This window comes from Dipteris shenzhenensis, chromosome 21 (genome assembly GCF_047967505.1).
Source record: "Dipteris shenzhenensis isolate YYH24624 ecotype China chromosome 21, Dip_SZ_1.0, whole genome shotgun sequence".
Classification (NCBI taxonomy): domain Eukaryota; kingdom Viridiplantae; phylum Streptophyta; class Polypodiopsida; order Gleicheniales; family Dipteridaceae; genus Dipteris; species Dipteris shenzhenensis.
In genome coordinates this window covers 53,770,493-53,794,106 of record NC_141616.1, presented here as the reverse complement: position 1 = coordinate 53,794,106, position 23,614 = coordinate 53,770,493, and the positions used below count along the sequence as shown (strand labels likewise).

The 23,614-nt window shown below is 42.1% G+C and overlaps 1 protein-coding gene across 1 annotated transcript; it reads left to right on the top strand.

Annotated features, from left to right (window-relative positions):
• The first annotated feature begins 9,244 nt into the window (after positions 1–9,244).
• LOC147889075 (uncharacterized) lies at positions 9,245–15,631 on the top strand. The gene is made up of 2 exons (XM_087392930.1): positions 9,245–9,466; positions 15,133–15,631. The coding sequence occupies exons 1-2, from the start codon at positions 9,364–9,366 to the stop codon at positions 15,327–15,329; spliced, it is 300 nt and encodes a 99-aa protein (XP_087249056.1). The 5' UTR covers positions 9,245–9,363; the 3' UTR covers positions 15,330–15,631.
• The last annotated feature ends 7,983 nt before the right edge of the window (positions 15,632–23,614 follow it).

Genomic DNA, 23,614 nt, shown 5'->3' with positions numbered 1-23,614 from the left:
CACTTTCTTACCTGAAAATGATGTGTCCTGGCACTGGATAATCCCTCTCGAAAGAGGAGGTGTTTCGTGTACTGGCCCTATAAAAGAGAGGAAACATACCATTTTTTAGAGAACAAATTAGTGAAAGGAGGAGTTTGGAGGAGCAACTTTCCAATGGGATTGGATTGAGGGGACAAAGAGGAGCCTACAAACAAGGAGAAAGCACGAAAACAATAGGTATAGATTTCATACTCTTCTCTTTCATGATTGTTTTTTGTGTATTGTTTCTTCCTTTAAAGAAAGGAAAGGAGAGAAAAGGAGGAGAGAAACTTTAGAAAAAGGAAGTGAAAGTGAAAGTAGAGGAAGGGAAAGTAGAGAAATACCAAAAAAGGAAGAGGTGAGCCTTCTTTCTTTCACCAAATCTCGTTTTTGGTCCTTCAACTCTAAAAATCAAGCATGAAAATGAGCACATGGCCTTAGCAATGCAAGGAGAAATGTGCTTCAACACTCACAAAACAAAATCTCACCAAAAAAAAAACCTACATTGTTTAAATAGATACACCTTCTTGGAAAACATCTTTCATACAAGCAGAGAGGGAGAAGGGTGGAGAGGGAGCACAAGTGTTGGTAGAGGGGCTAGGTAGGGGTGACGAATGTGGGGAATAGGTTAGAGGAAAGTGAGGTCGTTGAATATAATGAAGGAGGAGAGTTTTTTGCTTTTCCCGCAACAAAATTGTGAAGGGCGACGGTGCGCAGGTTTCGGGTTGTAGCTTCCAGAGTCAATATATATCGACATTGCTTCATCGGTATATACCGACTCTGTATATCCTATAAGCATCGGTATATATCGATAGAATAGGGCATACCATCCGTATATACTGACAGTACATGGCATAAAAGCTCATAGGTGGCTATTTTTTGGATCTTGATGGATCTCCTTGCATTTTGTGTTGTGATTTTGGAGGTGTGCAAATGGAAAGGATGTGGAAGCTCGTCAGATGATGCGCCAATGCTCAGGAGCACGGATTGGCTTATAGAGAGGTTGTATTATCATTGCACTCATTGCAAGCGAGAAGTACAACATCAATGTCGTATTGTCACGCGCCACTTGTGGATGTATGGGGAGGAGCCCACACCAGTACCGACCATTGGTGGTGCACGTGGTGATGGATCATCGGTATTTCAATGCTATTTGAGTTCATTGATTAATATTGCATGTGTACTTTACACAAAACCTTGAGACATGATCTTATATTTACACGAAACCTTGAGACAGGATGAGGAGGGTGGTGAGAGGGCATGTATACCTTCACACTTTGAGCAAGAGGATAGTCTCCCGAATGTGCCAGATGATGACGAGGGTATGGTGGACATGATGGATTCTATTTTTAGGGACACTACATCACATGTACACGTGATCTCTAAGCCAATATGTGAGTTGCAATCAACATGGTTGTACGAAGGTGCTGGGATGTCAAAACTATGGGCTTGTCTCTCAATCTTGAATTTGCAAGCAAAGTATGGGTGGTCCGATACAAGTGTCTCGGCCTTAATGAGGTTAGCTCCTACATTAATTTATCTCATAATTTGGATCTTGATTGTTTTGAGAATCATCAAAGTTTCTCATTATTCAAAGCCTATGTATGTTTGAATTGCGATAGGTTGCTCCATAAGATGTTGCTTGCACAAATACCATGCCCACATCAAGAGATGAAGTGAAGAAGATGCTGACAATGGTGGGTATGGATTATGATACCATCCATGCTTGTCGTAATGATTATATTCTCTTTTGTCTTGTGAGCATGGAGATTTGGCTAGTTGTCTAGAGTGTGGGGAACAATGATATAAAGATGACTTGCAGTGTGAGCAGATCCCAGTAAAGGTCTTGAGACACTTTTCCATCATTGCTAGAATACAGTACATGTTCCGATGCAAATCCATAACAAAGTTGATGACTTGGCATGCTACACATTGGTCCACTAATGACACATTGAGGATTCCCGTAGATGGTGTGCTTGGAAGCACATAGACAATCAGTGGCCGGACTTTGCGAGGGAGCCACACAACTTACATCTTGGGCTCACCATGGAGGGCGTGAACCCTTTCGGGTTACGCTCGACATCTTGGTCGACATGGCCTATAGTCTTGGTGAATTACAATATCCCACCATTGCTAACAATAAAGAAGGGACACCTTATGCTTGCACTGCTTGTGCCAAGGAAGTACAAGGCAAAAAATATGGACATGTACATGGCACCTTTGATAGAGGAGTTATAGATATTATGGAGAGGAGTGCGGGTCTTTGATATTTCTAGAGCTCCTAGACATACCAATGACATTTTGTTCAAGGGAATCTTGATGTGGACCATGCATGACTACCCAAGATATGGAGAGTGCGCAGGTACGTGGTTGTGTCTTTACATGTATAATGATACTTTTATGACTCTCTTTCTAGCGTATGTATTATACTAACACATTCATGCACGCATGCAGGACTTGCAATAAGTGGGTACCATGCTTGTCCTGTTTGTGGGAAGGTTTGAGTGCACTTGCATGACACTCCAAACATATGAGAAAAATGGTTTATGAAGGTCATGCTCGATACCTTCCATTGGACCATCTCACGCATGGAGACTAGATTGATCCACCACCACCATATTTAAAGGCAAGTGACTGGATTCAGGCTTGGAGGGCAAATGTAGAGGATCCCCCTCTTGGTATGAAGAGGCTATCCATCTTTCACGAGCTTCCTTATTGGGGTTAGTTACAAATCAATCATCTCTTGGATCACATGCATATCTTTAAGAATGTGGGGGCTACTATTTAAGCACACTTGGTTGGTGACAAAGACTTGAGAGGAGTGTGACAAGACTTGCATGCTATGAATAGGATGCCCCCAAGTACATGTTTGTAAAGTTGTCCTCCCAAAAGCAACATCGATCCTCTCCAAGAGAGAGGAGGCAAAGGTCAAGGCAGACATTTTCTCTTTTTAAACACCGACAAGGTACATGCATTGCTTGAAAGGAGCATTTTCAAAGGACAATAAGCTTAGTGGACTCAAGTCCCATGATTGGCACAAGGTCTTACAGGTATTCAAAGCTGCAGGATTAGTGTACCGATAATTGTGATGTGTTAGTGTAATTATGATTATGTTATATTATTGATATGACTTATTTGTTGCTTGGATAGTTCATCCTCCCAATTACAGTGAAAGGGTGTTTACAAGAAGATGTTAGAAATGCTATATTCAAGATCAGTGGTATTGTGAGATATGCTTACTATCAACTCACATTGATTGCATTTTCTTCAATTTAAGTTGAATAATCTATAGAATCTTACATGGCACATGCAATAGGTGGATATATCAAAAAGAGATCTCCATATTAAGCATCAAGAAGGCTAGGGTGGACTCCATCGAAGCCGTATGCTTGATTGAGAAGCACTCCCTCGAGCATTAAGACAACTCAAGTGCACTTACTTGTGCACATAGTTGATGAGGTGGCCATTGCAGGTACCGTTCATAGTCGGTGCGGTGGATGTTTTTTCTCGAGCGGTTTATGAAAAGTTTGAAGGGATTTGTAAGGCAGAGAGCAAGACCGGAAGAAGTATGGCAGAGGGATGCCTTGTGCAAGAGTCATTAGTATATATCACGGAGTTTCTTGCATCCATAAATCCCGATATGCCGCAAGCTTGACATAACAAGGATGATGATCGCATTGTTGATGAGGTTCCCCAAGGAAAAGGGATTGAAAGAAAGATGAGCAAAGAGCAAATGGAGAAATTGAATAAGTTTTGTATCCTCAATAGCAAGGAGATGCACAAGTGGATTGAGAGAGATGAAGCGGCCAAAGCAGAAAGAATAAATGCAAGGATGAGATTCAGAGTCATGCACAGGTGATCACAACCATATCCAAGGGATCTCTCTCTTCTCCCCACTTACATGTCACTTGATTGGCTACAATTGGCTCTACGTAAAGCCGAACAAGATGGAGAGACAATAAACGAGCGCAAGCGAGAGTTATCATCTGGATGTATGATGCATGTAAGTTTTGACCTCTTGACGTAATTAAGTTATTTGTGGCAATATACGCTATGAAATAGATGCATCCTCATTGTTTTAATGATGCTCTTTTACAATACAAAAAGTATAGTGCATTATGGTCATATGGACGACATTTTCATGTGGAACACATTGATTCAAAGAGAGTCACATATGATTGTGGAGTCATGGCTAACTTCACAAAAGATAGCCGAGCAAGTGCTTCGACCAATCTTCTCTCCTCGCAATGGATTATTGTGGGACCATATGCGAAATCTATGAAATTGATTTCAGACGATTTAGTATTTTCATTCTTGATGTAAAATGGTTTAGAACTATTTACAATGGTCTCCATGCTATAGTGATGAAAGACAATAGTGGTTTCTTTGCGATAGACTCCACTAAACTCTGGACCCTGGACCGATGAAAGTGATACTTTTGTTCTTCCTAAGCATTGTGAGCACGTGCATACTAATGATCTAATTAACCGAATGCTTTTGTCTTTTAAGATCAATTGGTACATGTACTTTAGCATAAATTCATATAATTGATGGTATTTGACACCCATCTTCAATATAGGTGGGATTTCATCCGACGGATCGTTCTGATCCAAGATGGTGGTACGTGATCCAAGTTGCACCACAAAGTAAACAAGTTTTTGAAGATAGAGATGTGGATATGGAGATGCCACTACCAATGCCAGATCCAATTGATCCAGATGGATCTACCGAAGAAGATTAAGATCACAATATGAGCCAAGAGAAAGATGCACATAATGACATCGTATGGGAAGAATCACTCAACTTTATTGAAGAAGATCAAGTCTTAGGTGAATGTACGATGCTAGAGTACAATGATGATATAGGAGATCAACTCAGTATAGAGTTGGAGATAGACTTGTTTGGCGTGCAAGACTTGATGAAGCCGTTGATGTAAATGCTCTTGATTGTTTTTTTTCATCTCAAACTTGGACATGAATACATGAGCTTCAAACTTGATGTACATGCTCAAGTTGTATTTTTATTCTTTCAAAGGATCAAAAATGTATGAAAAGAATTTTTTCTTGTCATTGGGAAACACTCTCTTTAAAGGTCAGTATGGGGAAAAACACTCTTTGTAAAATGTCAGTATAGGAAAGTGTCTCAGAGTCATTATATACCAATATTTTACACTTTTGTAAAAGGTAGGTATATACATACCATTTACAAGTCTGGTAAATGTCAGTATATACCAACCTTTTTAAACCCACCGTACATACCAATGATTAGTGCACCGCACGTGCTAAACATCAGCACTTAATTGTCGGTACAAGGCCCATGCGTAGTAGTGTTATTTTATTGCCACCCATAAATTTCTATGTCCACGTGTCTCTTCATTTGCTACCTTTTCCATGCTTTGGCTACTCCGTGCAATGCTTTGCAGCCACGTATCGCATGCCAGGCTATTTTAGCCCTGGAATTTCTCCCCCGTTGACTATCACGTGGAAATTGCTCTGTGAACTTCTTTACTCGCTAGTCTTATGCCTGCGCATCATTGCAAGACTCTCCAAATGCGCTCTGGTTGATTGCACTATTCTGATTCTCTACCCTCTTTGGTAGTTGTTCGTCCACTGCTTGCTTCTGTGCCATCCCATGACCCTCTCATGACCATCACATTATATTATAGTCAGTCTTGAGTGTCGAGTTGCATTGTTTTGATTGGCTACTACTGTAGCTTTTTGTCGCTTCTATCATGTTCCAAAGTCCCCATTGCAATTTTGCTTCCGCAGCCCCCTATTTCATATCAACTTTTGCTACATGCTTTCTTGCTATGTGTTAGATCTTTTATGCCTTGTCATGGCCTAGGCATGTCAGTCACACTTTTCATAGTCTCATAACCTTCCAACATTTTGAGCTACTTGTTGCATCTCCTTCTTGGAGCATCATCATCTGTTGCACATGTATGGGCCTACTTGCACAGTGCATGACTCTGTGTAGGTCAGCATGGCATTTCTTTGCCTTTGATTCAATTTTTGTTGTGAGTATGAGTACTCTCCCTTTGAAATGTGTCTTCACTCCATCAACTTGGAGCGATCAACTTGGAAGTGCCTTCATTTCTTTGGTAGACCCCATACCCTACTACCACGTGGTAAATTCTTTATGCATTAAGATCATAGGTACTTAGAGGTAGGCTCTGATACCATGCCAAGATATTGACAAGCGGCACTTTTGGACTCGAGGGGGGGGGGGGGACACAGGGGGTTCTCTATTAAATAACCCTATATACCATATGCATTTTAAGGCCTATATTGCAAATCCTCGTATTTTAAAATTATCATGGATAAAACACACCCTTTTTCTATTCAATTTGTGAATACCCCCATTATATGATACTCTTTTGTTTGCAAAAAATGTGCAAATTTAAAGGGGATTTTAAAAAACTCATTCTATTAAACCCACGTGCTACTCATGAGTGACCCCCTCCCCCCTCAAGCTTCTGAGGGTGCCCCAACCCTCAACTACCTAGCCACTCCATGGACCTCCACCCATCACAATGGATCTTCGGTAGTGAAGTCCCTATCACACAATGCTTTATATGTCTTGCTAGTTGGGCACCCATTTTCCCTATGCGATTATTCCCTTTGCATATTTGGCACTTGTCATTCAATGGTGAAGGTTTATTAGCCCTCTCCTTTTTGCACACCATGCACTTAAGACCTTATCTTTGGCTTCCCTTTACAAAGAATTTCTTCATGAGAGCAATCCCCATGGCTTTCCATGTCTTTAGAGCTTCCCCTTGATTGCACATTTCAATAGTGGAGAGGTTAACCACAAGCCATATTACAGCATCATGGGCATTTTGCAACTTTTCTTGAGGGCATCTTATTTTGGGGGCCACTATTTGCAAACCCCATATAGCACATGCGATCAAGGGGTATTTAAAAAAACCCCTACCTATGGATTTTTATCACCTATATAAACCCCTTCTGTAAATTTTGAGATGATGAAATTAGCCTTTACGTATGAAAAGCTTCATTTTTTAAATTAAAGAACGCCTTAAGTATGTATATTTTATCTAACTTCACGAAGATATAAAACCCCTTCTGTTGATCGCATGTGCTACATTACATATTTCTTAGTGGGGCCCCCCGGGTATAACAGCGCCACATCCATAATTTTTTCCCTTACCATGGTTAGACCCAAATAAATTTCACATCACGTTTAGCCTTAGTCAAGGATTTAAACCTTGAGACCAAGTAGAATCCATGGGCTGATTCAAATTTATAGGAAGCACCATCTGACCATAGCCAATGTCATTTTAGTGTTTCTTGTCCATGGGGATCGTTTCTTATTAACCATTCCTAACGCAATAGAAAAGCATGCTGATCTAACAAGTTGTTTTGTTCCCTGTCGTCCAAAATGTAGAAATGGTACGTGTGGTGCACTTTCTTGAACTTTTGTGAGTCATCAAGTAGACTAGTATCAGTCATAGAAGAATCAAGCAGATGATTGTACATTATATTCACTAAGATTGTTATTTGCTTCATTCGAAATATACAATGTTAAGGGTTGAGATTCTTGCTAAGAGTTTTTAAGGGTTGAGATCCATTAGAAACTATGGATAAAGTGATTTATTATATGCTTTGAAGCTCAAAATAATGGAGTTCATAGTGTAATTTTGTTCGAAAAAAGATCCAAAGTTCTTGTTAAGAATATTTTGTGCATAACATAATGGTTGGAAACGAAAGAGGAATCGTGTTGCCAGCACTGCCTTTAAGGTAGTGCTAATTGAAATGTCTTGATCTTGCTAAGGTGATCCTAAGTAGAAGGACTAGAATTTCATGGATGCTTCCTTTGATTTTCTTGTGCACACTTCAAGCTTTTGAGTGAACCCTTTTTCTTTCAAGGTTTAAGGTAAAAGGCAATGCTTTTGGTCCACCCCATGCCTCCTTGTCTTGAGGAAATTACTCATAAATATGTAAGTGTAGCACATGGATTCAATAGGTGGAGTTTTTTCGCATCCAGAAAGGTATCACTTGAAAGAGGATATTCAAATATTGAATAGAAATTGGTGTGCTTTATTCATGATAAATTTACAATTAAGGGATTTTAGAAATAGGCCTTGAATGCATGTGATATATAGGGTTTATACAGAGTTCCCCCCCCCCCCCCCCTTCCCGCTTGTTACAACGGTAGCTCAAGTGGTTTGGGCCACATTTGAGCTAGATATTCTTGTTCAATTCCCTCAGGAAGTCTATTGCTGCTATTCAATGTAGGTTGTAGATGGTTGAGTGTGTGTGTGTGTGGGAGGGGGGAACTTAAATGAGCTAGTTACATTAAGTGGACTAAAGGTGTTATGTTATGGAGGGGAAACTCGTTCAAAATAGGAGTTTTGTTATCCCTAAGAAAAGACAATTAGAAATATGTGTGTGATCCCCTCCCCTTAGGTTGGTAATTTGTGGCCTTATAGTCACAACCTTTAGATGCTATATATGCTCACAACCTCAAGGGTCCCTACACTACTCGATTTGCCTCTTGACTTAAAGTCTTTATGAGATTCAATTTGTCGTAAGTTTTTTGGAAAGAGAAATTTAATTCCAAGGTCCCCCATTTTGTTTTCCACAAAACCATTGGGTTTCCCCATTGTTTTTCCACAAAACCAGGCAATGAGCTCTGGAGGCCAATGTTTTTGTGGGAGAATTTCACCTCCTCTATTCACCCCCTCTCCCATTTCAATTAATCAACCTCTCTTGCTCCCCCTCTTTTTTCCCAATTAACCTCATCAATTAATTTCCCCCGCCCCCCACCTCTTCTCCCTGCTCTCTTCTCCCTACTCTCTCTCCCTCTGCCCCTATCCTCCTCTCTTGCTTCCTCTCCACCTTCCTCTCCTGCTTTCTCTCCACTTTCCTCTCTTGCTTTCTCTCCTTTTTCCTCTCCACCTCCCCCTCTCCTCTCCTTCCCCCTCAACTCTCCTCAACCCTCTCTACCTCTTTCTCTGTGTCTCCCTCTCCCCCCCTTCCCCCTCATATACCCGCATAGAGGGAGGTTACAAAGTTTCTCGAATCAAGGGGCCCCACGGACAGCTTGATTAATCAACGCGCAGCTTGATTAATCACCTCTCAGCTTGATAGGCTGATTAAACCCCAGGGTACCTATTCAACAAACAATATGATATTTATTTTTTTTTGTTGAAAGTGGTTTACGCCACCTTTTTCAAGTCTGGATGTTTCGAGAAAACTGAGTGCGGGGTGTTGTGTGCATGGCGATGGCGACGGCGACGGCGCCCTTCCTTTCTAATCTCATCTTCTTCAGCACCACCTCTGCAATTTCCTTTGAGCTCTCATCCATCCAGTTTTCCTCCTTATCATGTCTTCCGTTTCTCCCCGTATCTGGCTTCCTTGCGTCGCTGCTTCGTTCGCCGTTTCCTACGTCTTCTGGGACTTCACCCGCAATAAGAGAATCTTCGGCGGTATGCACTTTCTTCCCTCCCTTGCTCCGATTTGCCTACGTTGAAAAGCATTCGCCAGGCCTGCTGCTTTTGTAAAAATGAAATACGCTCGTACATTGAAAGACAGTCCCAAAGTAAGCTACTGGGATCCCAAGTCTAAAAACACCATAATGTCACTCGCAATGGTACACGCCTCTCTCTCTCTCTCTCTCTCCCTCTCTCTCTCTCTCTCTCCTGCTCTCCCTCTCCTCCTTCTTCCCTCAAAGGAGAGGAAGGAATGATTATATAGTTAGAAAGACAATACTGCGAGCATGGCTCTTAAAACGTATGAACCCCTGATAAGTCTCCGTATTCAGATGACAAGAGATCATTGACTAGCTGCATGGGTTTTGTCCTCGTAGATCCTGTTAGGACTTCAGAGTCCATGAAGATAGCATATCATCTCTCTCTCTCTCTCTCTCTCTCTCACACACACACACACACACACTCTGTGCATGGTTGTATTCCTTGAGGCAGGTCCTTATTCGTGGCTAAATCCATGATCATGTTTTTGAGATGAACGCTGTTTAACAGGTAGCAGCGGTATTGTGGATAGACGTATTTTGATCTGAACGAGCGTGGTCTGTTATGGAAACAATAATTCAGTTGCTACAGGATTACGGGATCGGTAGCATAGAGAATGAGTAATGCACAGTGGTATGCAGTCTGTTGTTGTTGTAAGGATAAGTTCATACAAGGAATCCACCAGCTCAAGAGTGTAAGCAGGTAGATCCTTGCTTGGCTCTTCATTTTGGAGGAGGTAGTCCTTCAAGGATGCCGCCCCTTTATCACTTTGAAGGTGAAGTCGTATTCTTGAAACAACTGGTTTGAGTTCACGAATTGGCCAGTCAATGAGCACATACAACTCTGCTTTTGATGGAACCATCCTCGACGAGAACCACAAAGGAACGGCTCAAAAGATAATGCTTGCAATTCTTAGCGGAAAATACTAATGCTAGCCCCCTTTGTTCTTCCATGGCTGTTCCATGGAATAACATACTTGGGCTGACAGCATTTTGCATGAAAGCAAATGAAAGAGAGAACATTATCGCTTTTTTCCTTCTAGAGCAAAATTCTGGCCAATGAATTTCCAACATTGATATAGAAGATTTCCTTTCAAATTGAACATCGAAGAGTGGGTGTCATTGTCAAGGCTAGCTTCAAAGAATCAGAACTGGCTTGGATTTCAGGCATCCATATATGCAAGAAAAATCAAAGATGAATCTCTGATGATAGCTTACAAGACCCAGGAATCCACAGGTTTTTCATACCTTGGATTTTTTGTATCTTTTGTAAGTCTGGCTCAGACATTTTGATGAAATCATATGGCCAATCATCCTTCCTGTTCTGGTCTCTATATGAAACTTGGTGAATTTGGGCTGGGGTAGCTGTCTCCTTAAAAGGCCAAACCCGAAGAGGTACATATCGTCGCCTTCAAGATGGAGAGACTAGAGGAGACAAACTGAGTTTCCCTTGGCATCATGAGGGTCTTGAGAGCCTCAATCATCTCTCTGTCATCCTCGATGAGGGAATGTGGACCCATGCCTTTTCCATAGCTTTCTGCACCGAAGGGGTTTCCTATTTTAGCTTGGAAAGTTGATGGTAGAAAGAGGTGGTCATCTTCAAGATCTGCTGCAGGTCAGAATGGAGCTACATTGACACATCTTTGAACCTCTAGAGCTATGCCCGTATTGAGCTTGGACTAAGTGTGGCTTGAAGAATGGCCGTGTCATCTTGTCTGCTTGATGGACCCAACGGAGGCAAGCGGAAAGATACGAGTACTCAGCTTATTTGGCCTCCGTTTCTTGCAAGGTCAATCAGGCGCAAACAGGTCCAGAATAGAGCTGCCTCATCTTGTCTCTTAATCTTTAGAGTTGCGTCCTTTTTAAGCTCAAAGTTGTGGTCCTGAAAAGAATTGCTTTGTCATCTTAACCCTGTGCTTGATCTAACGAGTGTTTGAGGAATGATAAAAATGCTGCGCTCCTATAGTCTCCGTCTTTTGCATGGTCAATCCTATGGGTTGCCCGATTTCAAAAATTTAAAGCTACCAAATCCCCAATCCATTTCAACTCCAATCAATTGGGAATTACGAGATTTCTTGAAGAAAATTCCCGTGACCCATCCGATTGTCTGCTGCATCTTGACTACAGCTTGATTTATTTAGTTCTTTGCATGCTTGATTAAGCTTGGGGCTGCTCTATATATGCTGGTGCAGGGAAGCTGCTGGCGGCGGCAGGTTTGAGAGGAAGAAGCTTCTCGATGCAGGCTTCTCTGGTCCTCCAATTCACCACTACGACTTAGGTTAATTGCAGTATCCATGCAATTAACACTACGACTTAGGTTAATCCACCCTCGCCTACCCACGGACTTATGCTAATTATAATTTTCTCAGTATCATGGTGCCCTATTCGGGTGCGCTTGTATCTGTTTGGTAGCCATTGGGAATCTAGACCTTGCTCTCTTAACCTCTTGATGGAGCCCACTCCCTCTCATATGATGGGTTTGTCTATGCATGAGAGCTTAGGATGAAATCATTGTCCACATGACAACACAGGATCCACGTGGCTTAACCATCCTGTGGGTGGCCATCCTCAACTAGCCACTCTTGTATTATAGCTTGGTATACCTCCTTCCTTGATGAACACGCTTAGACTTTAGTCTTTGAGTTACATTGGGTGCACAGTTTGATGACTGTCATTGTCATATTCTGTTCTTGGTTCCATTCTAGCAGCCTCTCACCTTGCCTTCATGGGGGAATGTTGGAATATGAAGCCAAAGTGAGTCTAAAATGAGTGTTCTAGGTGGTCTAGGTGTGGTTTTATAGTCTAGTGAGTCCTAGACATGCCACGTGTCATATTGGGAGATATCCCATAGACACTGTGACTTTCTAGAGTCTAGTGGCACACTATATAGTGTTGTACTTGTCTATTGTCCAAAAACATCAGTCAACATCAAGCTATCTACATGTGAGTATTTTGGTTATCATTGCCTAGCACTTGTTTCTTTCCATTTTGCCTTCCATTATGCTTTCCATATTTCCATTCTGTTCCTAGTTAGCTTGGCATTCTCCTACCGCCATGTCTCTTCAGTGCTTAGGTGTGCTGAGGCACTATCAATCATTATTGGGATGACAATAGATTGAGTACTTCCACACACTTAATTGATGGAGTCTGCAAGCGAGGCTTGGAAGATATTATAGGGTTTGAATGAGACCAGAAATGTTAATCTCCAAAATCAGCTACTCTCGATGACATTGGGAGAGAGAATTTGTCAATGACCATCTATAGGGACAGTTGGGGGCATTCGTATTTCATTGTCAAAGGTGAATAATTCTTGGATTTATGAAAGACGAACTTCTGTGAAAGTATTTTCCAATATATTTTAAAAACAATCAAGGACGAAAAGTGGGGGCTCGAAGACGATTGGATTATGTCCTACTCTCAACCCTAAACAATGCCAACTAGGGATTGGCAGATGTTACATCAGTGACTCCACCGCCACCTTATGTGCTTGCCATGGTGTTCCTCAACAATTATTTACACAGCTTCAATAGGCTGGTGACTGCCCAAACAGCTGGATAAAGATAAAGGTCTATAAATTCACGGAGGTCTGACCTCTGTTGCTCTAGGAGGAAGCAAGGTTGAAGTTGCAGAATCCAAGTGGTGAAGAGAAGGAATCTACTGCTACAGGAAAGGGTAAAGGCAAACCCGGTAAAGTTAAGCCAAAAAACAAGGATTTTTTTAGTGGACGGAAACTCTTCTAATAATGACAGCAAGAAAAAGAGAAAATGCTGCTACTGTTATCAGCCTGGACATCCTGTGCAGGATTTAAGGAAGAAGAAGGCGGATCATTAAAAAAAACCTAAGAATGAAGAGTTCATTGAGTCAAAGACAACAATTTGGTAAGAGATTATTATGGATTTCCAATGCATGCTTTGTTCACAATGTTTGTCCGGATGGAGAGTTAAGGCCTTCCAGACATGTAGAGGGGAAAGTCTCAAGGTAGAGGCATTCAGAGCCATCTACGTGTCATATAAAATATTTGCAGAGTTTGAAATATTGTCAAATGCATGTAGCAAGGAGGTTTCTCCGAGGTGAATCACTTGCATGATGCTGAATGAGTAACATGGTAACCTTGGTGGTCAACAGGATTCAGACCTCAGTGGACCTTGATGAGAGTTTGATTTGGGAGACAGCTGGGAGAAAGGGATCAATTGGTAGAGAGCTATGTGGAGCAGCCACAAGGTTTTCACTTTACAGGTTCTGAGGCTCGGGGCTGCAGGTGCTGCTGGAGGGTGATCTGGTTGAAATAGATTTAGTCTTGGTATTTCGCAGGGTCTGCTCTGTGCCTAGATTATGAGGGATAGACCTCTTGGTGCCTGGGTATCCTGGAGTATTCATGACTTGGATCAGTGATTGCACTAGTGTTCCAGACAGAATCTGTTTGTTCATGTGCGATGCGGAGAGATATTGGAGGTGCGGGATTGTGAACCATATGATGAAGACATCCTCTATTTGTTCTTGAGGGCTTCTGCACAGGAACTGTTGGAGCAGTTCTTCGGCAGAGTGTCAGACCATGGTGTATCCTTGAGAGGGATGTTGGAATAAGGTCAATGTCCCACCTGTAAGCCCCCAAAGGAGGAGAGCAATGGGGCTTGACACCTATAGGCGTGCACAGGTAGAGGGAGTGAGGGAGACTGCCACGTGGAAAGTGAACAGGGTGCCATGTGGGCAGCCCTCTAGGATGCAGCCACGTGGGCTCCTGTGCAGGCATGCACAGGCCCAGGTACAGGCCTATGCATTGGGCAGATGGGCTGGCATGCAGCCAGCAGGAGGTGCCAGGAGGCCTCATATAGGCTACATGAATTGAGCAGCAGGTTGGCAAACCTGGCTGCTGTCTGGGTTACTTACAGACTGGGTTGGCAGCCCCTGGTCCGTGGTTTTTACAGATTTTCCAGGTCGGCAGTCTGTGGCAGGTTGGGTTGACCTGACCTGTTTGGGTTGGTTGGCTGGCTGGCTGGTTTGTCCAGTCAGCAGCTCTGGGTAGCCAGACAGGAGGCATTTATTACCTATATTGTAGGGGCGGTCCCTACTTCATTGAAGGTGCAGCTCTCAGCCAGTATTGAACTCTACAGTGCACATACCTACAGGCGTAAGTGAGCTCATGTGAGTGCAGGACGGAACAACAGGTGGAGCTCAACCTAGAGCAAGCTACTGAAGCCCACGAGAGGTACATGGTGATCCAGGAGGGGTTGTACTGCAGAGGGTTCAGCAAGCAGACCTTGTGTTGGTGGTAGACATCATATTCTCTGTAAGATCTGAAAGTGTTCTCTATCATTTCTTCTATCTGCACAAATCTATAAGCAAGATAAACTGAATGTTGTACTGTGGCACATCTTCTGCATCAGATGCCTTGCTTTCTCAGTTGGTGATCTCAAGGGCATTATTCTATCTCAATGTTGTGTTTAGCTATGCTATGTTCCAGACAAGTGTAGGTGTGTTTTCCAACATGAACTATTATATAATGTCCTGTGTAGAGAAATAGGAAGTCTACATTGTTTGATTTAGCAAGTGTACTTTTTAGTTGGAGAGTCATACAGAGTCCAATCTCTGTATGGATATCTAAGTGACTAACTTCTGTTGATATAGGTTCTGTGCCTCGGACTTACAATAGAGAATGGTGGGCAGAAACAGAAAGGAAGATGGACCATGGCTGGCCCCGTGTAGCAGGACCACCAGTTGTCATGAATCCTATAAGCAGACAAAATTATCGAGTGGTTGCAGACAAAGATACAGTCAAAGATATCGATCATATAGCAGAAGGGAGACCAATAGAGGCTAAATGATGAGACAAGCCTGAGGACTATGACTTCTATATTAGAAGACAGAACAAATAAGAGCAGCCTTCAAGTTCCTGTTGTAGGACTACACGATCATTTTTTATGGTTGATGCATATCAGAAAGGATGTATTTGTGTATAAGAAGCTTTTAAGCACAGTTCTGAAAAACTCATTGCTTTACCAGGTTTGAGGCTCTTTATCAAGCTCATCCTCCATGGTATTGCATAAAATACCTCTGCTCTGAGTTCTTGCCCTTGTCAGGACTTGTGTCCAGCCTTTTACTTCAATAGGAACACGTTGTAATTAAATACCTACAACTAGTCATTGAATTGACATCTTTATGCAATTGTGTCTTGGACTATAGTCTTTAGTCACTGATGATGTAGTAGCATGTGGTCCACCCGGCGTATTCACTCTATGTGTGGAAGCGATCATGGTTTTGAGTCTGTGCGAATGAAGATTTCATGTGTTGTGTTTGTCTTGACAATGCATAACCCTGTGCTTACGCTTAATATATCTTTCTACAATATCAGTGTACATGAAAACCTATTCTGTCTCTAGGTTACTCTCAGATTTCTGTGAATTGTATCCTACCTCCTTCCTCCTTTTAAGCAGATTTTGACGTGAAGTTTGTAGGGACCTGCATTACGTAATTTGTAGGGACCTGCATTACGTAATTTGTCTTCATCACATGAGAATCGTTGTGCAGACATAGTAGGGTTTACCATTACTATATGTGGAGACAGATGCTGTAGGCCATCCTCCTCGTGGAATTGGACAATTCTGCTTTGTGTCCCTGTTTAGGAATATCCACATGGACGTATATTAACGTTACACTTGTAGAGAGCTTCATCCTTTGACAATCCATTGAATTCAGTCTCTCTTTCCTTTGAAACATGCAGCCGATGCAAACCAGTATGCCTTTAGAATTATCTTCAACAACACTTGCATGTCATCCTTTGTACTAGCCATGGCAAACTCCATTCCCCATTCTTCCAGCAAAGGCTTTGGGAATACCTCAAGCATGAGCAAGTAGGCCAGTAATTAGCCCAAATTTAAGGCCGGATCCATCCTCTGCCTGTTTCTGTACATACGTCAGCATTGGTGAGTCCTACATACCTTACATTCTCACAGAATTCTCTGTGTACTTTATATTGCCTCGAAGTTCTTAGGAGAAAGATTGCTCAAGCATATCTTTCTTGTATTGCTAGCTTGCATTAGATTTTTGAGCATACGATTTTACCATGAAATGGTTCATCTTGATTTTTAAGAACTTTTGTAGAGCTAATATCTTTGTAAGGTGCCCTATGTAGTGTGCAAAAACATTCACGTTGTGAAATTGCCAATTCTCGACCTTTTTTTAAGAAAATTTATAAAGCCTATCCTTACCAATCTAAGATACTCAGCATGTTTAGATCTTTTGGTATGATTTAATATGTGAAAGAGGAATGATTATAAACTTAAATCCTTTCGAAGACACTATTGGTTAATTAACTTGACAAAGTGAAGCATAAGGCTTGGTAATGGACTTAAGTTTACCAACCTACTATTTTAAGATGATATGGTTTTGGCAGCCAACCACAGATCATGGAGGTTTTTTCTCAATGTATGGCAATATTTCTAGTTGAAAACAATTTTACATATTGTATCACAATGTAGTCTATGTAGAAGATGAAAGGAGCTTTAATAAGTTGCAATAAATGGGTAATAGTTTTCAATATCATGATATAATTTTGACAAATATGCAATCTTGAAACTCCAACAAAGTTTATTCGAAGTTTTAAAACATGGACATTTATTTCGTCACTATCTTAGAACATGTGCATTTCACTTCAAATATGCCAAATTTTCAACGAGTCCTATTTGGAACAAATGGCATCAATTCTTAGTCAGTCCATTCCTAGTATCACATATCAACACCAAATTCGTGCTTGAATGCATGACTTTTGGAAGCAACAAATCATCAACTTGAGTGATGCATTTTAGAAATCAAGATACAAGGGAAAAGAACTCGAGTAATGAGCTAAAGAGCCATCTCAAAATCTATGCAAAGGCATGACAATACTTTGCAACGGGCATGTGCATGAATGCACCTAATCAAAATCTCAATCCAACCCTAGTATCACATGTCAATGCTGAATTTGTGCATGAATTCATGAATTTTGAACGCAACAAATCAATAATATCTTGAACTTGAGTTCTTGGGGGGTGCACTACTAAGAATCCCTATGTATCACGTGTATTCAAGAGGTATTTAAAAGACCCCTCAACGAAAATATTCCCCTAATAAATCCAGCCCTCTTGAATTATGAACTAACATATTTGTTTCAAAATTTAACTAAAAAATCCCTCTTCTTGTTGTAATCTTGTTAAATTCTTACCTGAAGTTGAATTTTAAAACCCCTCCTTTTGAATGGACATAGTACACTAAAAATTTGTGAGGTGGACACATTTAAAATTGAGCTACAAGCGAAATGAAATTCAGTAAGAGCTAAAGCGCTCTCTCTGTTAAGTGGAAACCAACCTAGAATCCATGCGAATGCAATGGACATGTGGATGAATGCACCTAAACAAAGTATCAAGCTAAGAAACTTGTTAAACTCTAGTTGCTCCTCTCGAACTTGAAGTGTACTAAAAAATGTAAAATTTGGCAAATTTGTATTTATGATCCTATAAATACTCGAGTACTTTTCCAACAAGTTGTGCATCTAGTACCTACTCGGAGTCAGTCCTCACATACGGTTTCACATCATTACATTACCTAAAACCTTACGTTCATCAGCTCAGTGAGCAGACTTTAAAGAGTACAGAGGCATTGCAAATTGTTTCAGTGGGCAGATAGCATTCTTCCCACTTCATTTCACACACATGCCACCATTGTAAAGCCTATTTGACTATCTCACAGCATCGTGCACATCATTCAGCCTTGTAAAGCCTCTTGGCTATTCCCAACATCATTGCCACAAGCCTTGTAATACAGACCAGATTTTATATATTGCATTTCTATCTTCACCGACAATTCAGAGATTTCACTTGCCATAGTTAGTGTATTTGCAATTGATTCATATAGAGATTTTCATGACACTTTTGTGTACATTTCTTGCACCATGTCTACAACTAGCAACCTCAATCTGGAGGCATCTGCTAAGTTAGAAAACTCCAATTATGATACATGAAAATACCGAATGGAGACCATTCTTGTGCTTCAAGACAAATGGGAGTATGTCGATTAGTCTACACCTAGACCATTGGACGATCCAGCCAACCAGTAGCTCTACTCCACCTGTTGTCACAGCACTAGCAGCAGGATCTATAACGGGATCTACAGCTACACAAGCAACTTCTGCACTAGTAGCAGATTCTGCCATTGCTCGAGCTCAAGCAGAATGGGATAAGAAAGACAAGCATGCCTATCATCTGATCAAGCAGAATGTGCAAGATGCCATGCTAGGATAGCTCAACACAGTCAAGACATCAAAAGAAGCATGGGATATGTTTGCAGCTCTCTACAAGTCCAAGAACACATCTAGGATTCTCACACTGAGAAACCAGATCAACCAGAGTTTCCGCAATAGCGCGAAACCGGTCATGCTTATGTACTCCAGATAAAAGACCAACAATCAACTCGCACTAAGCAAGAGAAACTATGAACCTCGCAGAAATGGTTCAAGTCATTCTGAATGGACTAGGAGAGGGATACAAGAATCTAGTCCAGAGTATTGCCATCCAATGGTAAATTTTGACACTGGAAGAACTTCAATCCGTCCTACTTGGTGAAGAACTCAGGACTCAAGCTATTCAAGCATGAAAAGGTCATTCTAATGATCAGGCATTCACAGCTTCAGACACAAGTAGAGGCAGAGGCAGATCATACCAGAGAAGTGCTCATCATCAGCAACAAAATCAAAGTCTGTATCAACATCAGCATCAACATCATCCTCAGCAACATTAGAATCAGCAAAGAGGAATCATTCCAACCAAGGAAGATTCCAAGGACGAGGGAATGCATCCACCAATGTGTCAAACATCCAGTACAACTACTGTCACAAGTTTGGACACTATGAAAGAGAGTGCTACAAGAAGCAGTACAACCAAGGTAGTCAATCCAGTAGCAATCGAGGGAATTTTCGAGGCACAGGAAATCAGCGTGGTGGACATTCTAGTCACAGTCATTTTGCAAATGAATATGGTAATATGTTTCTTGCAAGAGAGGAAATGGATGAGAGTGATACAGTGTACCCAGACAGTACCCAGACACTGATTACAATCTCAAAGAGGATTTCAGCTATCAAGTCGACCAAGTGGAACAAGACGCTTGGTACATCGATAGTGGTGCATCATCTCACATGACAAATCATCAAGAATGGTTCACAGAAATGAAGCCATTAGAAGGACAAAAAAATGTCATCTACACAACAGACAATACACCGAATCCAATTCAAGGGACAGTTGTTATCCCTATGAACAGTTTCACTGGTACAAAAGGATTAGTGAAAGATGTGCTCTATGTTCGAAAGCTCAGCAAGAACCTCTTGTCTCAGTAGGTCAAATGACGGAACACAATTATCGAGTCATCTTCGACCGTGATGAATACACTATCAGAGACAAATCCAAAAGATGTCAGCTAGTAGCAAAAGGTGTTAAGGAAGGACGCTTATACAAAATGCTAGCTATAGTACCAGATAAGCATGCCATGTCAGCTCAACCGCAATAGATGCCACTATTTGCTGCAAAATGGCACAAAAGATATGGTCATGTCCACTTCAAGTACTCAATAGATCTCAGGAATCAGAATATGGCCATTTGGATTTCGAAGCTATAGTTTCTTAGAAAAGTTTGTGAAGCATGCTGTTTTGGCAAACAAAAGCAAACCAACTTTGTTAGAAGTACCTCTCGTGCACGAGGTATTCTTGATTTGATACATACTATGGGGTTATGCCCAGACCCACAACATCAATGCTTCACTTTACTACTTGACTTAATTCAAAGCCATGGTAGAAAACCAGATAGACAGAAAGACCAAAGTCATGAGATCAGACAGAGGAGGTGAATACATCTTTAGCATCATGAACTTTTGCAAAAGTCACGGCATACGAAGACAATTCACATGTGCAGATACTCCTCAGCAGAATGCAAGAGCTGAAAGGAAGAATGGCACTTTAGCAGACAGTGCTAGAGCAATGCTTAGTGAAAAGCATCTTCTGAATCAGTATTGGGCAGAAGCAATAGCCACTGCAAACTATTTGCTTAATCGGCTTCCTACCAAACCGATACAGGGTATGACTCCTTATGAAGCATTCACTAGACACAAGCCACACATTGGGCATCTCCGCATATTTGGTTGCATAGCATATGCCCACATACATGATGATCATCGCTAAAAATTGGATGCAAAGTCTCGCAAATGCATCATGGTTGGCTATAGTGAAGAAAGCAAAGCATATTAATTGTATGATCCCATCAACCGCAAAGCCATTATCTCTAGAGATGTAATCTTTGATGAGGAATCCGAATGGAAAACCTCATCTACACAGGAGATGGAAGCATCGACTTCACAGTCATCTATAGAACAGGTTGATGAAGAAGAGTAAGAATTGCCAGCAACACCCCAAGCAGAGCCACAGCAACTCAAACGGTCTACTAGGGAAAGCAGACGTCCAGCCAGATTGACATATGCTCAAAAAGGCAAAGCAATTCACGTGGAAACTATAAGAAAATAATACAACGTCTATGCTCAACAGATAACAGGATCTCGTATGCAAGAGAGAAAAGCAGATAGTATGGAGAATAAAAATTTTGATTACTGTAAAACTGATACAATAGATAGTGCTACCTCCCAGCCGTGTGCTCCTGTGTGAGAAGGTTCGATGGCATGCTAGAAACAGAAGAGGACGGAGGCTAGATGCTAAGGAATCAGGGTTGCTGTAGCCAGTGATGAATATGGGCTTCACGGGCTTGCTCTTATATAGCCACCAGTCATAGTCGGTTAGACCCAATCAACCCAGTCGGCCCAAAACGGCCGACTAGAGGTCGGTCCTAAAATAGGCCACTGACCACACGTTAGAACCGTGGCATAGAATAGAGCAACTAACCTATGGTTACTGTTCGGCCCAGAGCCATCCGGAATCATCTGGGGCTCCAAACGGGCCCGGAACCCAAGAGTGGGCTGCCCCGAGAAATGCTCCATCTACCCTCAGTGTGGTCAGTCATGGGATGCTTTCTCGCACTTGCATGTAGCCTAGTTGGTAGTGTGCCAGCTCTATCTGAAGTCGTCTAGCCATCAGGCCACACATGGACCCCATCTGGTGTCCAAACCAGGACCTACCGGATAACCGAGCTACTCAAATGCCTTCTCCTCATATGGGGGGCTTACAAGTAGAGTTAGCTGGTTCCCCCATAGTTACACGAGGGTGGAGCATTGATATCTAACACCCGCCCTCAATGTCCACCCGCAAGTGAACTTACTTTTTCAGCCCAATGCCAAGTCGATGAAGATGCCTCTCCAGCAAGTCTCTTCCAAGAGCTTTTGTGAAGATGTCCGCAGCATTCTCTGTAGTCAGACAGTACACCAAGTCGACTTCTCCATCCATGATGAGCTCGCATACAAAGTGATATTGAATCTCAATGTGTTTTGTGCGAGTGTGGAACATAGGGTTCTTTGCAAATGCCATGGAACTCTAATTATCACATGATAACTGTGTAGGCTTGTTCTACACTGCACCCATGTCCCCTAAAATCCTCCTCAACCACACTCCCTCACAAGAAGAAAAACATGCTGATTTGTACTCAGTCTCGGTAGAAGAAAGAGCAACTATGGGTTGCTTCTTGCTGACCCATGACACAGCTCAGATCCTAGTGAGAAACAGTAACCTGTCACTGATCTCGTGCTGTCCACATCTCCTGCCCAATCCGAGTCACAGAATTCGGTCAAGGTGTTGCCCTTGGTATAGGTGATGCCATAATGATGCAATTAACACCTGCATCCCTGCCCTCCAATGGTTCTCCTGGGGCTTATTGGAAAACCTGCTTAGTACACCAGTCACAAAGCTGATGTCCGGCCGCGTGTTGCACAAGGAAATTAAAGTGCCCACAAGCCTTCTTTACTTTGCTTCACCCACCAATGGTGGTGAATCCTCGTTTGAGAGCTTCGCATCAACCTCCATAGGGGTGCCAACTGTCTTGCACTCAGCCATGCCAAATGCCTTCAGTATCTCTCCCGCATACTTTAGCTATGAGATGAAGATCTGGTTTTGGCTCTTGCCAAACTTCAATGCCCAAACAAAAATGCATCAGTCTGAGGCCTGTCATTTCAAACTCTCTTTCTAGCAATTGCTTTGTCTGCGAGACCACCTCTTCATGGTTCCCTGTTATGACAAGGTCGTCCACATAAAGGACCACGATCATACACCTGCCTCCTTCTCTGTAGATATACAAATTTGCATCAGATGGGCTCCTCCTGAACCCGTTTTGCAGAAAGTAGCATCAATCTGCTGGCACCATGCTCGTGGGGCTTGTTTTAGCCCGCCATAAAGTGCCTTCTTCAGTTTACAAACTTTACCTTCTGAACTGGGGATCACAAAACCTGGTGGTTGTTCCACGTATACCTCAACCTTGAGATCTCCATTCAAAAAGGCGGATTTTACATCCATCTAAAACACGGGCCAACTTTCTTGTGTTGCTAAAGCCAAAACACTGTGAATTGTGGTTAATCGAGCTATGGGAGAAAAAGTATCCTGATAATCAAAACCATGTACTTGTACGAATCCTTTTGCCACAAGTCGAGCCTTGTACTTATCCAACGTGCCGTCGGACTTGTACTTGGTCTTGTACACCCACTTGGTGCCGATTACCTTGCGTTTTGGTGGTCAATCCACAAGAACCCAAGTGTTGTTATTTATTATGGAGCCATACTCCAACTGCATAGCCTCCATCCACCTATCATCACCCTGTGCTTCTTCAAGACACTTGGGTTCTTTAGCATGGATCACCTCTGTCATCAAAGCATAGTTGACCAAGTGTTTCTGTGCCCTTCTTTGCTCCTCTAATCTCTTGGACCAGCGGTGTTCGGATGGTTTCTCCTCAATGGCTGGAGGTTCTCTGCTGTCCAAAAGTTGCTTTACCCACTTCGGGAACGGCCGTTGCCGTTGTGGTTTTGCAGGTTTTTCTTCCTCTTCTTTATCTTGAATCCTCCCAAGCACCATTGGGGGAGTTCGGTCTGTTGTTGGTGGTTGTACTGGATGGATATCCTGGTCAAGTTCATCAGCATGGATCACCTCTGTCATCAAAGCGTA

Bases quoted from the DNA above. Each gene is read 5' to 3' on its own strand.
- LOC147889075 (XM_087392930.1), top strand. From the start codon at position 9,364: ATGTCTTCCGTTTCTCCCCGTATCTGGCTTCCTTGCGTCGCTGCTTCG. The intron at 9,467-15,132 runs GTATGCACTTTC...CTGTTGATATAG, and splicing joins CAATAAGAGAATCTTCGGCG to GTTCTGTGCCTCGGACTTAC.